Source organism: Propithecus coquereli, unplaced genomic scaffold, assembly GCF_000956105.1.
Source record: "Propithecus coquereli isolate 6110/MARCELLA unplaced genomic scaffold, Pcoq_1.0 Scaffold59, whole genome shotgun sequence".
Classification (NCBI taxonomy): Eukaryota; Metazoa; Chordata; class Mammalia; order Primates; family Indriidae; genus Propithecus; species Propithecus coquereli.
The window spans coordinates 6733459-6747044 of record NW_012151840.1 but is presented as its reverse complement, the minus strand read 5'-3'; the positions used below and the strand labels follow the sequence as shown (position 1 = coordinate 6747044).

Below are 13586 nucleotides of genomic sequence, written 5' to 3'. Positions count from 1 at the left end.
TTTTCCAAAATTAAAATAATCCTCATCATTGTTGAGATTCAACTTTTAAAGATACACAGAAGAGAATTAAAAAATTATTTCTCCCATAAGAAACCTATTCATTATTTCTGTAAGACAGCTAATCACACATTCCTTGTCTTTTCATTTAAAAGACTTTTTCTCTCCCAAGCTTAAGAGGACTTCAATGTGTGGGCCCTCTTTTTTACTTTAATAAGGGGTTATTATTTCACCATCAATCTGACTTGAGAAATTACAAGTATAAAATTTTGCACTATATTCTCCTCACCTGTATCCTCTAAAATTTTGGAGTAATTTTGTAATTAAATTACACTTCAAGTAATTATACTTCTGGGTTTTACACTCAAATTATCAGTCACCCTCCCAAACTTCTCCAACTCCCAGATGGTCTGAGCACAATTCTAAGGCCAATTTAGCATTAATGAAAATATTCCATCAGATTACTTCTTAAAACATTCCAATATTTAATAGTCTTTGAGCTACGCTAGCAAACCTAACTGAATTACCTCTTTATCTTTCAGTCCCAGGAGCAATACTTCTTCCATAAGGGTGAGGCGAATATCCTTAGAGTCTCCGGAGTCTTCATTGTCTGGTCTCCTCTCCTGATTAGTGTCTTCCTCACTTTCCATCTTCTTTTCAGAGTTTTTGCTTACTTCAGTTCGACGGGCCCGATGAGTTAAAGTGGTCATTCTCACCTGTTTCTGGAGGGAATGGCGAAAAAATATCCGTATGTGTGCTTATATAAATAAACAAATATAGATATTCAAACATGCATACTAAAAATGCATACAAAGAGGAAATAAGCTGGGCATGGTGGCTTACACCTGTAATCCTAGCACTCTGGGAGGCTGAGGCGGGAGGACAGCTTGAGGCCAGGAGTTCAAGACCAGCCTGAGCAGGAGCAAGACCCCATCTCTACTAAAAAAATAGAAAGAAATTATCTGGACAACTAAAAATACAGAGAAAAATTTAGCCGGGCATGGTGGTGCATTCCTGTAGTCCCAGCTACTCAGGAGGCTGAGGCAGTAGGATTGCTTGAGCCCAGGAGTTTGAGGTTGCTGTGAGCTAGGCTAAGGCCACGGCACTCACTCTAGCCAGGGCAACAAAGTGAGACTCTGTCTCAAAAAAAAAAAAAAAAAAAAAAGAGAGAGAGAAATACAAAAATAAATAAATAAGAAATAGGAAATATTTACAAATTTAAATATAGAAGGAAAGGAAGGAGTAATGACTAGAAAAAATCTTTTCCAAAATACAATAGCTTGGACTCCACAGATGACAGTGATAAAAGATCAAATCAGTAATTCAAAAGTCCAGTAGAAATGATCTTTTAAAGCCTGTAGATTTCTTATATATAATGTATAACCCAAGAGTGAATGCACACCACTGTCACTCCTCTTTTACAAAATGGATTTCCAAGTTAAATAAGATGGAACAGCAAAAAATTGTGAGCATTCAACTCCAAAATGCGTATAATTTATATAAAATATCTGTAAACACTCAATGATACTATATTATAAAATATATACAAAAAATACAAAGTAAAAAATAAAAAAAACTAAATAGAAATATATGTTCTAATATTTCCTTCCCATACCCTAATAACTCATTTCATGCACTCACTTTGGAGATCACTAGAGGATAACACTCAGAAAATCACATGTAGTGATTCCACAGTCAGTAAACTTAGCATCTCTAGCCCTAGCTACCCATCTTGCAAATACACAAACAGCTGCCAACAAAAAGTCCTGGCAAGAGAGTGTTAAAAGATTGGCAAATTTTTTTTCAATTATAAAAAAAAAAAAAGGAAGAAAAAAGAGAACATGTCTTTTTATTCTGTGCACTACAGTTGTTTAAAAAATCTACAGTCACAAGAAACTGCACTAACTCATCTAGGACAAAGTTTAATGTTAGCATATTTTATTATATAAAAATCTGGATGTCAATTTTTAAGATGATATACAACAAAAAAATTTTTTTTTTGAGACAGAGTCTCACTCTGTCGCTCAATGCCACGGTATCAGCTTAGCTCACAGCAACCTCAAACTTCTGGGCTCAAGAGATCCTCTTGCCTCACCTTTCCAAGTAGCTGGGACTACAGGCATGCACCACCACACCCAGCTAATTTTTACTATTTTTAGTAGAGACGGGGTCTCACTCTTGCTCAGGCTGGTCTCGAACTCCTGAGCTCAAGCAATCATCCTGCCTCAGCCTCCCAGAGTGCTCGGATTACAGGTGTGAACCACCGCGCCCGACCAACAAATATTTTTAATCAGCAATTATATAAACGAATATCTTTTTCGAGATCAAAAGAACAGTATTTAAAAGCCATTATGACTGGACCCCGTTCTACCTTCTAGCAATATTTCCCATAATTCCCAATATATACGGTTGCAAAACCTTTTCTCAAACATGCTTTCTTTCTGCCTCTGCTCTTTGTACTTGTTGGGGTTCTCTCCCTTTTCTCTTCCTCTAAATTTCACCCATTCTTCAAACGTCTACTGACCCACTGTGAAGCCTTAAGTGAATCTCCTTCTCTCTCCATTACCCATATGCGCCATGGCCAGAACTGGACTCTCCTTCAGCTGTACTTTCACAGAACTTTATACTTACTTCCTTTAAAGTATTTATTATAGTCTTTCTTTTGGTATGGCTGTCTGTCAACTGTAAACTTCTTGAGAGCAGGGATATTCTCTTCTTGGGTTTTTATATTCTCCATAGCAACTAGAAAATGTCTTTAACGTTGTAACTGCTCAATAAATATATACTGATTAAAATGAATACTCAGAAATGCATGAACATTTAAAACAGAAATACAAATGAAGTAACTTATCACAGATTCTTTGCATAAGGGTATATTCACAATTTTTTTGTGGGAAGCAGGAAGAAGAGTGAAAGAGGAAGAGAATCACAAAATAAATGCTTAAGGGCACTAACCCTATTTGACACAGTGAATTGGGATTATTTCTTAACCCAAAGCAAAAAACTTTAAACCTTCAGGGGAAAGAAAATAAAGAAGAATTTTCTTTGAGGAATTAATTTCCCCCGGACATTTACTAGTTAAAAATCCTATTTGAAAAAACCAAATGGCCAAAAATCAAAACATAAATAATAACCTCCCTCTTCCCATAACATAAAAAATTTAGAGGTTTTTTTGAACGTTAGAAAATGTGATTTTTCTCGTTGCTTACCTGATGTTACTCCTGGGTTACTGGTGGACGCAGGCTGCAGCTTGTATACTCTATTTTAGGAGAACACCTGTTCCCCCACCCCACCCCCGTCCTAGTAGGTGAAAAACTTCTCAGCCACGCAGAGAGCACAAACTTCCTGATCCTTCGATGCAGAGAAGGAATAACACATCAGCTTCCTCAGGATCACTAGGCAACCTACCTTGGTGTTTCTTCATTGGGCCAATCAGAAATCACCAAGGTTGAGCCCAGCCAATCGGAGCTTACGAGGGGAGGCTCTCCACCCGGCTATTGTGTTGCCATCCAGACAAACACCACCAAAAGGAGGCAGTTTTGTGTTCAACCTGACAGCTGGTCAATCCAATGAAGGAACCTTAGTGGAAGAGAGGCAAGAGGGCTGCGCTCCTCCCACTCCATTAAGCCGGCCAATCAAAGCGTTCAGTGAGCTAACACGGGCTGCCAATCTCAAAAGGTTTCTGTTGGTCAATTTCAGTGCAGCAGGTGTGTGTTACTGTAGCAGCGTATACCGGGACAATTAGGTGAGATGTGCTGGGATCCAAGCAATACAGCTAAGAATAAATAAACATTTTAAAATTGGTTGTTTCTGGCAGTCAGCTTATCCCTGACTTAACTGTTCCAGAAAAATCTGATCTGGGTCAGTTTGTGGACGTTTATTTAGTTTACCTTAAAAGGGAGGAGTGCACTTCTGCCATAGCATACATACCAACATTCCCTGTAGCGCTTATTACGGACAAACCTATGGATAGTGTTTATTTTTGGAATTTGGCTGCTGAAACTACAAGGGGCAAACAACCCAAGTTTTAAGTCCTTTTCTAAAGCAAAGAAAACGGGCAAGGTTGGAACTAGCTCTTAGGTTTCTCATGAAAGGCACAGTATCTTTCATACTACCACTCAAAAGATCTAGAAAGTGTGCTCAACTCTTCCAAAGTAATACCTACCAAATGATCTAAAAAATAGTACCTAAACATTTTCTGCTAATTAAATAAAAATTAGAAGCCATGAAAAAGCCTACATACTGAACAATATTTTATTTATGCTGCTAAAAATGTAAGACTTTAAAAATCAGTTATCTTTTTGTCCTGTAGTAAAAAATGTAAAAAAAAAGGAAAGCACCAATTTTAAATTGTACATTATATGTTATGTTAATACATTATATCAAAGTATAATACATTATATCAAAGTATCGAAGAACATTGTTTCAATAACAACACAATGACTAAAACACCCAGTTAAATGGTATAGTCTTAACATAAGAAAAAGTGAATCCCTGCCAAATTTTAATATCAAAGTAAACATTACTTGTTTCAAAAATGGCTTTAGAAGGCCTTAAAGGTTAATATATATTTAAGGAAGTGTCCACCAAAGTGGAAAACAGATCAGTATTGACTAGGTAATGAACAGAATCATGACATTTATACTTTTAGTTTTATTCAAAAGTTCTGTTGGATTTATCCCAAATAAGATTAAGGACCACAATATGACAGTCAGCTAAGAACTTCAATTTAGTGTATGAACTGCTTAAAACTACATATATATTTTCAGAGTTAGGGAAAACACACCTTAAAATAGAAATATAGTGTCCTTCAATTTAAATTGTTGAGAAGAACTTTGCAAATGTTTAGAAGAAAAAGCAATTTTTATATATGTTCCTTTGGTTCACTAAACTTTCTCCTTTTTGACACTGACTCTTGACTAGAAGAATCAAAGGGATGGAGGACCTGTCAAAAGAAAACAACTACTAAGAACAGATACTTTCCAGTTTAAATGTTTTTACTTTTAGATCTTTTTTCATGTCTCTGAGGTTTCTTTCCTTTTAAAAAAATTGTACCTAGTATAACTATTTCCCACTACATTAGGCTACCTGGGTTCTTTAAAAGTAGAGTAAAACTTATTATTGACATATGTACATCTTCCAGTGGCTACTGAAAGTATGGACTTGCAAAATGTAAGATCTTCATTAGGGTTGCTGTAGTAGTTAGAAGACAGATTTAACATTATGTCCTCAAAATAGTAAAATACTTTGGAGGAATGAGAAGGGAAAAAAGATTTTAAAATGAAATAGAAAATAGAAAAACATTCTACTTTGGCACCTTGGAAGATTTAAATCATGTCAATTTTGTATTTTTGGTACTTAGCAAGGCCTGATGTATATTAGACATTCAATGCATACTTTTGAATGAATGGGAGGATGAATCAGGGAATTTTTGTCTCCGAGTTATTGAACTTTAATTTTGATAAGTTAAACTCACTAAGAATAACAAATTGAATTAAGATCTTACAGGAAAAAAAATCAAGGCTTAATACATTGGTAAAAACTAAAGAACCTTGATTAATGAAATGTTAGGTTACTCCATTTCCTTCCTAAGTTATGGAAATTGAAAACGTATTAACCAACTATAATTACCCCTTTAACATTTGATTTTTTAAACACAGTCTTATGTTTTCAGTTGTTTAATTTTAACCTACTAATAATACTAAAATGTCTAGTTGGAAAAATATAAATATCTCAGAAATGACAAATACATGATCCGATTTGGTAAAATAAAGTTCAAATATAAAACAACTATAGGATTAAGGTCAGGAAAAGTTTTCTTCCTCTTGAGGTGCTAGAAGGAAACACTATATTTTTAGTGTTTATCCTGCTTCTACTTTAGTTTTGGTCTCTAAAAAGCTCAGATCACATTTGTGGCCCAATTTCAGCTCTATATAAACAAAATGGCCTGAATATTCTTATACTGTCACCTTCTCATTCTACTCATTTTTCCTGATACTGATTTTTATTTATTTTATAAATTCTTCTAATTACTTGAAGTCATTCATGGAGCAAGACAGTAGATATTTATGTGGAAAAAATTAATAAACCTACATAGCACCTCTTACTTCAAAATCACCTCAATTTTTAGAACAAAATATAATAAACAACATTTGAATATCAGAGCTCTCAGGTATATCCAGGGATATTATCAAATTTATCATTTTAAATTTAATCTACAGTAATGATATTATTGTACTTGCCATTTTATTCAACCTATACATTATCATAAGACTTACTGTTTTCCCAGATTTGAGGTGACTTCTCTTCCGATTTTCTTTAGATTTTACTGGTTGATTTCCATTTGCCTGCATAAGGATAGAATAATTAATTACTAACTGGTTATTTCTCAAAGAACAGCCAACACTTGATTTTTCAACCTTATACAACTATATGAAGTTTTTAAAAAACAGCTTTATTGAGATATAATTCAGATAGTATATAATTCACCCATTTAAAAGTGTACAATTAAATGATTTTAAGTATATTCACAGTTATGCAACCATCACCACAATCAATTTTAGAACACTTTCATCACCTCAAGAAGAAACTCCATACTCTTTAGCTATCACTCTCCTATTCCCCTATCCTCCCACCAGCCTTAAGATCTTCCATCTCAATAGCTTTCCCAATTCTTTTTTTTTTTTTTTTTGAGACAGGGTCTTGCTCTGTCGCCCTGGCTAGAGTGCAGTGTCATCATCATAGCTCACTGCAACCTCAAACTCCCAGGCTCAAGCGATCCTCCTGCCTCCAGAGTAGCTGGACCACAGCACACACCATCGTGCCCACCTAATTTTTCTATTTTTTGTAGAGATGGGGTCTTGCTCTTGTTTAGGCTGTTCTCAAATTCCTGACTTCAACCAATCCTCTGGCCTTGGCCTCCTAAAGCGCTAAGATTATAGGTGTGAGCCACTGCCCCCAGCCGCTTTCCCAATTCTGACTTTCAAATGAAAATAATTATATAATATGTGGACTTCTGTGACTGCTTTCAATTAGCATAATGTTTTCAAGGTTCATCCAAGTTGTAGTGTGTATTGGTACTTCACTCCTTTTATAGCTGAATAATATTCCATTGTACGAATATACACATTTTGTTTATGCATTCATCTGTTGATAGATATTTAGGATTTTCCCACCTTTTGGCTATTGTGAATAATGCTGTATATGCAGTTATTAAAACGAATATTGGAAAATGACAAGTCATTAACTGTCATTTTACTATTCTCTAAAAGGACATGCTTCTTTTCTGATACTTGAAATGTCCTTTCCAAGGATAACTTCCTTACTATTAATACATATACTATTTTTTTTTTTTTTTTTGAGACAGAGTCTGGCTCTCTTGTCTTGCCTAGAGTGCCGTGGCATCATCCTAGCTCACGGCAACCTCAAACTCCTGGGCTCAAGTGATCCTCCTGGGCTCAAGTGATCCTCCTGCCTCAGCCTCCTGAGTAGCTGGGACTACAGGCATGTGCCACCATGCCTGGCTAATTTTTTCTATATATTTTTAGTTGTCCAATTAATTTCTTTCTAATTTTAGTAGAGACGGGGTCTCGCTCTTGCTCAGGCTGGTCTTGAACTCCTCACCTTGAGCGATCCACCCGCCTTGGCCTCCCAGAGTGCTAGGATTACAGGTGAGAGCCACCGCGCCTGGCCTAATACATATACTATTAAATATTTTCATTTCTTGACCTTTCCTAACCATAATTCAGTCAGAAATCTCAAAATAAAGAGTACGCTGGCTCAGAGTTCCTATCAAAAAACATGTCCAGTTTCAGAAATGAATTTGTTTCCAAAGCATCTTCATGATACATTATAAGGAAATCTTGCTTAATAATTTTTTTAAACACTTGCCTTTATCCCTATATCCTAACAAAGGATAATCATCCTAAATAGAAGCTAAGAAGAATATTTTGCTGCTAGAAGTAGTAATTCTTGACATTCCTTTATCTCTTGCTTCATCAGCATACTAGTTCGAATGCTATCTTCTGCCGGTTCTAACTTCCCATTGAGAATGCAGGGGAAAAAAGACACCTAAAAATGGCACTACAATCACTGATGTCCTGGTAGATGTTTAACAACCAGATCTATGAGAGGAAGAAACCCTGAGGCATCTGCTGATTTCCATGCTGTGAATACTACCACCCTGTCCAATTTTAAGCTACCAACACGATGTCACCAAATAAGGAGTTGGGAAGAAATACTCTAGCACACCAACTGATAGAGTGAGTTATTTGTTTCCTAACTTAGAATATAATATTTTATGTATTTTACAGAATTCATTTTCTTTACTCCTGAACCTTTGAGAGTAACTTAAAGGCCCAAAATGAAATGTGAATTTATATTTAGTATAATTCATACCAAAAGCTAAAATAAAGCAGTGATTTTTTTTGCTTAAGAACATCAGATTCCCTGTAATCCTAGCACTCTGGGAGGCCGAGGCGGGTGGATTGTTTGAGCTCAAGAATTCGAGACCAGCCTGAGCAAGAATGAGAACCCGTCTCTACTAAAAATAGAAAGAAATTAATCGGACAACTAAAAATATATAGAAAAAAATTAGCCAGGCATGGTGGCGCATGCCTGTAGTCCCAGCTACTCAGGAGGCTGAGGCAGGAGGATTGCTTGAGCCCAGGAGTTTGAGGTTGCTGTGAGCTAGGCTGACGCCACGGCACTCTAGCCAGGGCAACAAAGCGAGACTTTGTCTCAAAAAAAAAAAAGAACATCAGATTCATTTTACATAAGATATATACAAAAGATTAAATTGCAATATACTATTAACAAGATAATCAATTTACAAGATAGAGCATGGGAATATTTTGGCATTATAGGAAATTTCCTTGGGAGTATGGATAATAATATCACTTCTCAAAGCCTTTCCTGGATTCCCTTCCCTAATGTACTGTAAATAAAATTATATAGCCTATTCAGACTTCTATAATGACCCTATGTCATGGGCTTGTTTATTTCCAGTTACTAAACTTTTAGCTGAGACCAGGAAGTATGTGTTACTCAGGTTATGTCCCCAGCAACTAGTAAACTACCTAACATATAATAGGTATTTAGTAAATATTGGTCTACTAAATGAAATATTAAAATAAACTCATATGGGAGAAAATTACATGGTTAGAATAGAAAACAAACATAAAGAGATATTTACCATTTTATTCTGAAAGATTTTTCCACTTCTTGTTTTGCTTTCAGACACATCAAGTTCAGATGTTTTACTGACTAATTGCTCAAACTAGAAATGAAAATAATTACACAAAACCATATAATAATATAATAAAACCCATTCATAACACAATAAATAAGGTCCAAGAATTTAACCACATAAAATGTAGGCTCTTGTTAAATTAATGAAAACCAAAAATTTTGAGTTGGTTTATACAGTCACAAAAAACGCAAAAATAAAGATAGTGAAACTGACACTGTACACAATTGACCAATCACTGGACTGAGAAAGTCCCAAATGATCAGCAGGCACTACCTCTTCCAGAAGATAAGAAATTCAGCCCACTCCCATTTGAGAAAGGGGCTGGCAGAGGAAGGCAGACAACCATCAATCCTATTATTTCCAAGTTCAAATTATCTAAATCTGTTATTTTAGGATTTACTCTATATGGAAAACAAAATTAAACATGTTATGCTCCAAGGCAACAAAAATGTATTATATGTCCATATAAAATAAATACAAAGCAGGGTGGAATAAATAATTGCGTAAGGCCAGGCGCAGTGGCTCACGCCTGTAATCCTAGCACTCTGGGAGGCCGAGGTGGGCAGATTGTTTGAGCTCAGGAGTTCGAGACCAGTCTGAGCAAGAGTGAGACTCCGTCTCTACTAAAAATAGAAAGAAATTAATCAGACAACTAAAAATATATGGAAAGAATTAGCTGGGCATGGTGGCACATGCCTATAATCCCAACTACTTGGGAGGCTGAGGGAGGAGGATCGCTTGAGCCCAGGAGTTTGAGGTTGCTGTGAACTAGGATGACGCCATGGCACTCTAGCCCGGGCAACACAGTGAAATTCTGTCTCAAAAAAAAAAAAAAAAAAAATTGTGTAAGATTCTACCTAGCTTTAAAATCCTGAGAGTCTGTAAATAGTAATTAGGGTTTATTACTAAACAAATCCACTAGCAATACACTTAAGACTTTTCAACATATAATTGCCAGATTTTGTTAATAATAAGCATTTTAAATATTTTATTCTAAAAGATCTAGAATAAGAAAAATCTGATAAATTAACTAAATAAGCATATATGCAACTGTGTTTTGGAAAAACAACTTAAAAATGAGATGGAACTTTCAAGTTCATACCTGAGAATGAGAAATTGAAAGATCTGGACTTTCTTCAGACCTCATAATTTCATCTTCCTCACAAACGAAACTTGATTCTGTAAAAAGAAGAAGTTAAAAGGGTATAAAATTGAATTGGAAGTGAGTTAATCCACATTTTCATTAACTTCTTACCTCCAAGTTCAGAAGATCCAGGGTTTTTTTTTTGCTCTTCCATTTTAGTGTCAATGTCAAAATCATCCTATACGTAAAGGAAAAAGATGGACATATTTCCATAAGAAATTAAAACAATTGTGCAGAAGTATTTATGAACAATTTTTTTTTCTTTTTTAGATACAGGGTCTCATTCTGTCACCCAGGCTAGAGTGCAGTGGCCCAGTCATAGCTCACAAACCTCAAACTCCTTGGCTGAAGTGATCCTCCCGCCTTGGCCTTCCAAAGAGCTGGGATTATAGGTGTGAGCCACCATGCCCAGCGAACAAATTTGTTTTATGTGAAGGCTAAATACAATATAAAAATACAACTACATTATGCTTGCTAGAAATAAAAGTAGTTCTAGAATTACTATCATATGACATTTATTTACCCAAACAAAGTATAAAATACTATTTTTCTTATTTTGCAGGCTTGCTTTAAGGACAAATGATATAAATATACAACTTTCCTAAAATGCATGATGATTCTAAGAACCCTTAGATTTTACTACTGTTTGCATGCATTGAATTAGACATGTTCACACTACAAACTTCCACTTCTATATTTCTGGAATTTCTTTCTTTTTTTTTTTTTTTTTTAGTATGAGGAGTATTTTGAATGTTTCTGGAATTTTTGTGCAAATGCTAGCACATGCTCTAAATATGCCCCAACCATCTTCAGAGAGTTAGTGAAGGATAAGCTCAGTCATGGTATGGTACAAATAACAACAGGTTTAATATCTACATTATAATTATTGTTCCCTTTGTGTCACATGTGAAAAAGATTAAAATATTTTAAAGAATGCTACAAAAATTCCAGCCATATGTTTTTATAAAGCAAGATTGGGATTTAGGTTTTAGGTAAAAGTTTTCTTCTTTGAACTGGTTGAAAATTGATTGAATTTTCTATTTGTAAAAATGTAGCCACAGAGCCCAATTTAGAATAGTGAGCCTCTGTACATAAGTACTATAGTCATAATTTAGTATAAATTGAGACAAGAGAAAACAAGATAGGTGACATTAAAGAACATAATGTTGATGCTTGAAAGATTAAAGCAAAAATGACTTTCACATTTGCTGGGAGTGAGGCAACATAAAAAGCTCCTTTATACTTCTATTCATCCATTCACTCAATTAATATTGAGAATCTTAGGTGCTAGGCACAGGAGGATTAAAAAGACAATGCGGTGGCTCACGCCTGTAATCCTAGCACTCTGGGAGGCCAAAGTGGGAGGATTGCTTGAGGTCAGGAGTTGGAGACCAGCCTGAGCAAAAGTGAGACCCCCGTCTCTACTAAAAATATAAAAATTAGCCGGGATGTTGTAGTGCACACCTGTAGTCCCAACTGCTCAGGAGGCTGAGACACGAGGATCACTTGAGCCCAGGAGTTTGAGGTTGCTGTGAGCAAGGCTGACGCCACAGCACTCTACTCAGGGCAAAGGAGTGAGATTGTTTCAAAAAAATTAAAAAAAAAAAAATAAAAAGACGAATAAGACATTTTTCCTTCTTTCCAGGAATTTCCAGGCTGCTTCAAGACAGTGACTTTCCAGGCCCTGAAGAAATCCAAGCATAGGTTACCTGAACACTTTGTAGATATGTTACAGAAAGGATTCCATTTTAGTTGGAGGTTGGACCATTAGCGCAGTGATTTTCAAATTATGCCCTCAAGCTCTAGGGGTTTCCTCAGAGTCCACTGTGAGGGTAGCAGGTTAGATAGTAGATGTGTCTCTAAGACCATTCCCTGCTTCAAACAGAATAGTTGTGCCTTTAAATTCTGAGTATAACGTTGTTTGGACCAAGGTAAAAAGTTTTAAAACCATAGGCCTAGCCCTAGCCCTAGCCCTTCTTTAAGGTCCCTTCCAACTGTGAGTTTATGATTTTAATACAGTATTTACAATAATATTAATGGGAACTGTGAAAATGTTCAGAATTGAGTCAAACATTTTTTACTGTTGCACTTTATAAATCTTTAAATATAACTCACATTTATATAATGCCCCTGTTCATCTCCTAGATCATCTTTGTCCATCAGGATTTTTTGAAGTGGTGTTTTTAATTGTTTTGGTGATAGTATACTTGAATCAACATTTTCCACTCGTTCTTTCTCAGTGGTCATTTTCACTTTGAAGGTGTGAAAAGGTGTTGGGACTTCTCCCACATTTAAGTACATAGGCTCCCCTTCAAATATTACTCCTTCACAATCACCATCCTTAAAACCGGGAGGCTGGTAATCTGGGGGCGTAACTGCAAAAACGTAAGTATAAACTGTGCTGTTCATGAAATTGAAGAAAATATTATTATTATAAAAACCATGTAGATTAAAGCTATTCCAAATAGTATAGAAGGGCATAAACTAAAAAGTAAAAATCATCCTCCTACTATTTCCAAGTCCCTATTTTATTCCTGAAAGGTAATTTTGTTTTCTTCACTTGATTAACTGTGTGACTTTGAGTAAATTATTTATCATCCCTGATTTGGTTTTCTCATTTGTCGAATGGTGAAAATAATAGTACCTACTTCACAGGGTCATTGTAGGTATTAAATCAGGTATTATAAAATGTTAAAAACAGAACTGGCATAAAGTGTATTCAATAAGTGTTAGCTGTTATTGTTACTGCTTTATGGTCTTTTAGAAGATGTTATACATGTGATAAAAGATAGAATATGTCATATCTATATGTTTTAGGAAAACACACATATATATTTCCTTAAAAAACACAAATGAGATCATACTGTTCTGTACCTGGCTGTTTTTAATTTAATAATATTTCTTGGATAACTTAATTCATCAGCACCTTCTTTTTATTTTTGTTGTATTTTTTTTGAGACAAAGTCTTGCTCTGTTGCCTGGGCTAGAGTGCCATGGCGTCAGGCTAGCTCACAGCAACCTCAGACTCCTGGGCTCAAGCCCAGGCGCAGTGGCTCACGCCTGTGATCCTAGCACTCTGGGAGGCTGAGGCGGGAGGATGGCTCGAGGTCAGGAGTTCGAGACCAGCCTGAGCAAGAGAGAGACCCCGTCTCTACTAAAATTAGAAAGAAATTAATTGGACAACTAAAAAAATAT

At 35.6% G+C, this 13586-nt stretch overlaps 2 protein-coding genes across 2 annotated transcripts in view; both read right to left on the bottom strand.

Moving 5' to 3' along the window:
* The window catches only part of GOLPH3L (golgi phosphoprotein 3-like), a 42509-nt gene extending 39094 nt beyond the window's left edge, over positions 1–3415 (bottom strand). Inside the window, exons 1-2 of the mRNA XM_012658931.1 lie at positions 3207–3415; positions 525–719 (exon numbers count right to left, since the gene is read on the bottom strand). Coding sequence (XP_012514385.1) covers positions 525–707 — 183 coding nt within the window. The 5' untranslated portion in view covers positions 708–719; positions 3207–3415. The remainder of the gene's footprint in view (positions 1–524; positions 720–3206) is intronic.
* Positions 3416–4631: 1216 nt separating this feature from the next.
* HORMAD1 (HORMA domain containing 1) overlaps positions 4632–13586 on the bottom strand; it is a 54278-nt gene continuing 45323 nt past the window's right edge. The window contains exons 4-9 of the mRNA XM_012658611.1: positions 12507–12766; positions 10503–10569; positions 10350–10426; positions 9191–9274; positions 6276–6344; positions 4632–4942 (exon numbers count right to left, since the gene is read on the bottom strand). Coding sequence (XP_012514065.1) covers positions 4862–4942; positions 6276–6344; positions 9191–9274; positions 10350–10426; positions 10503–10569; positions 12507–12766 — 638 coding nt within the window. The 3' untranslated portion in view covers positions 4632–4861. The remainder of the gene's footprint in view (positions 4943–6275; positions 6345–9190; positions 9275–10349; positions 10427–10502; positions 10570–12506; positions 12767–13586) is intronic.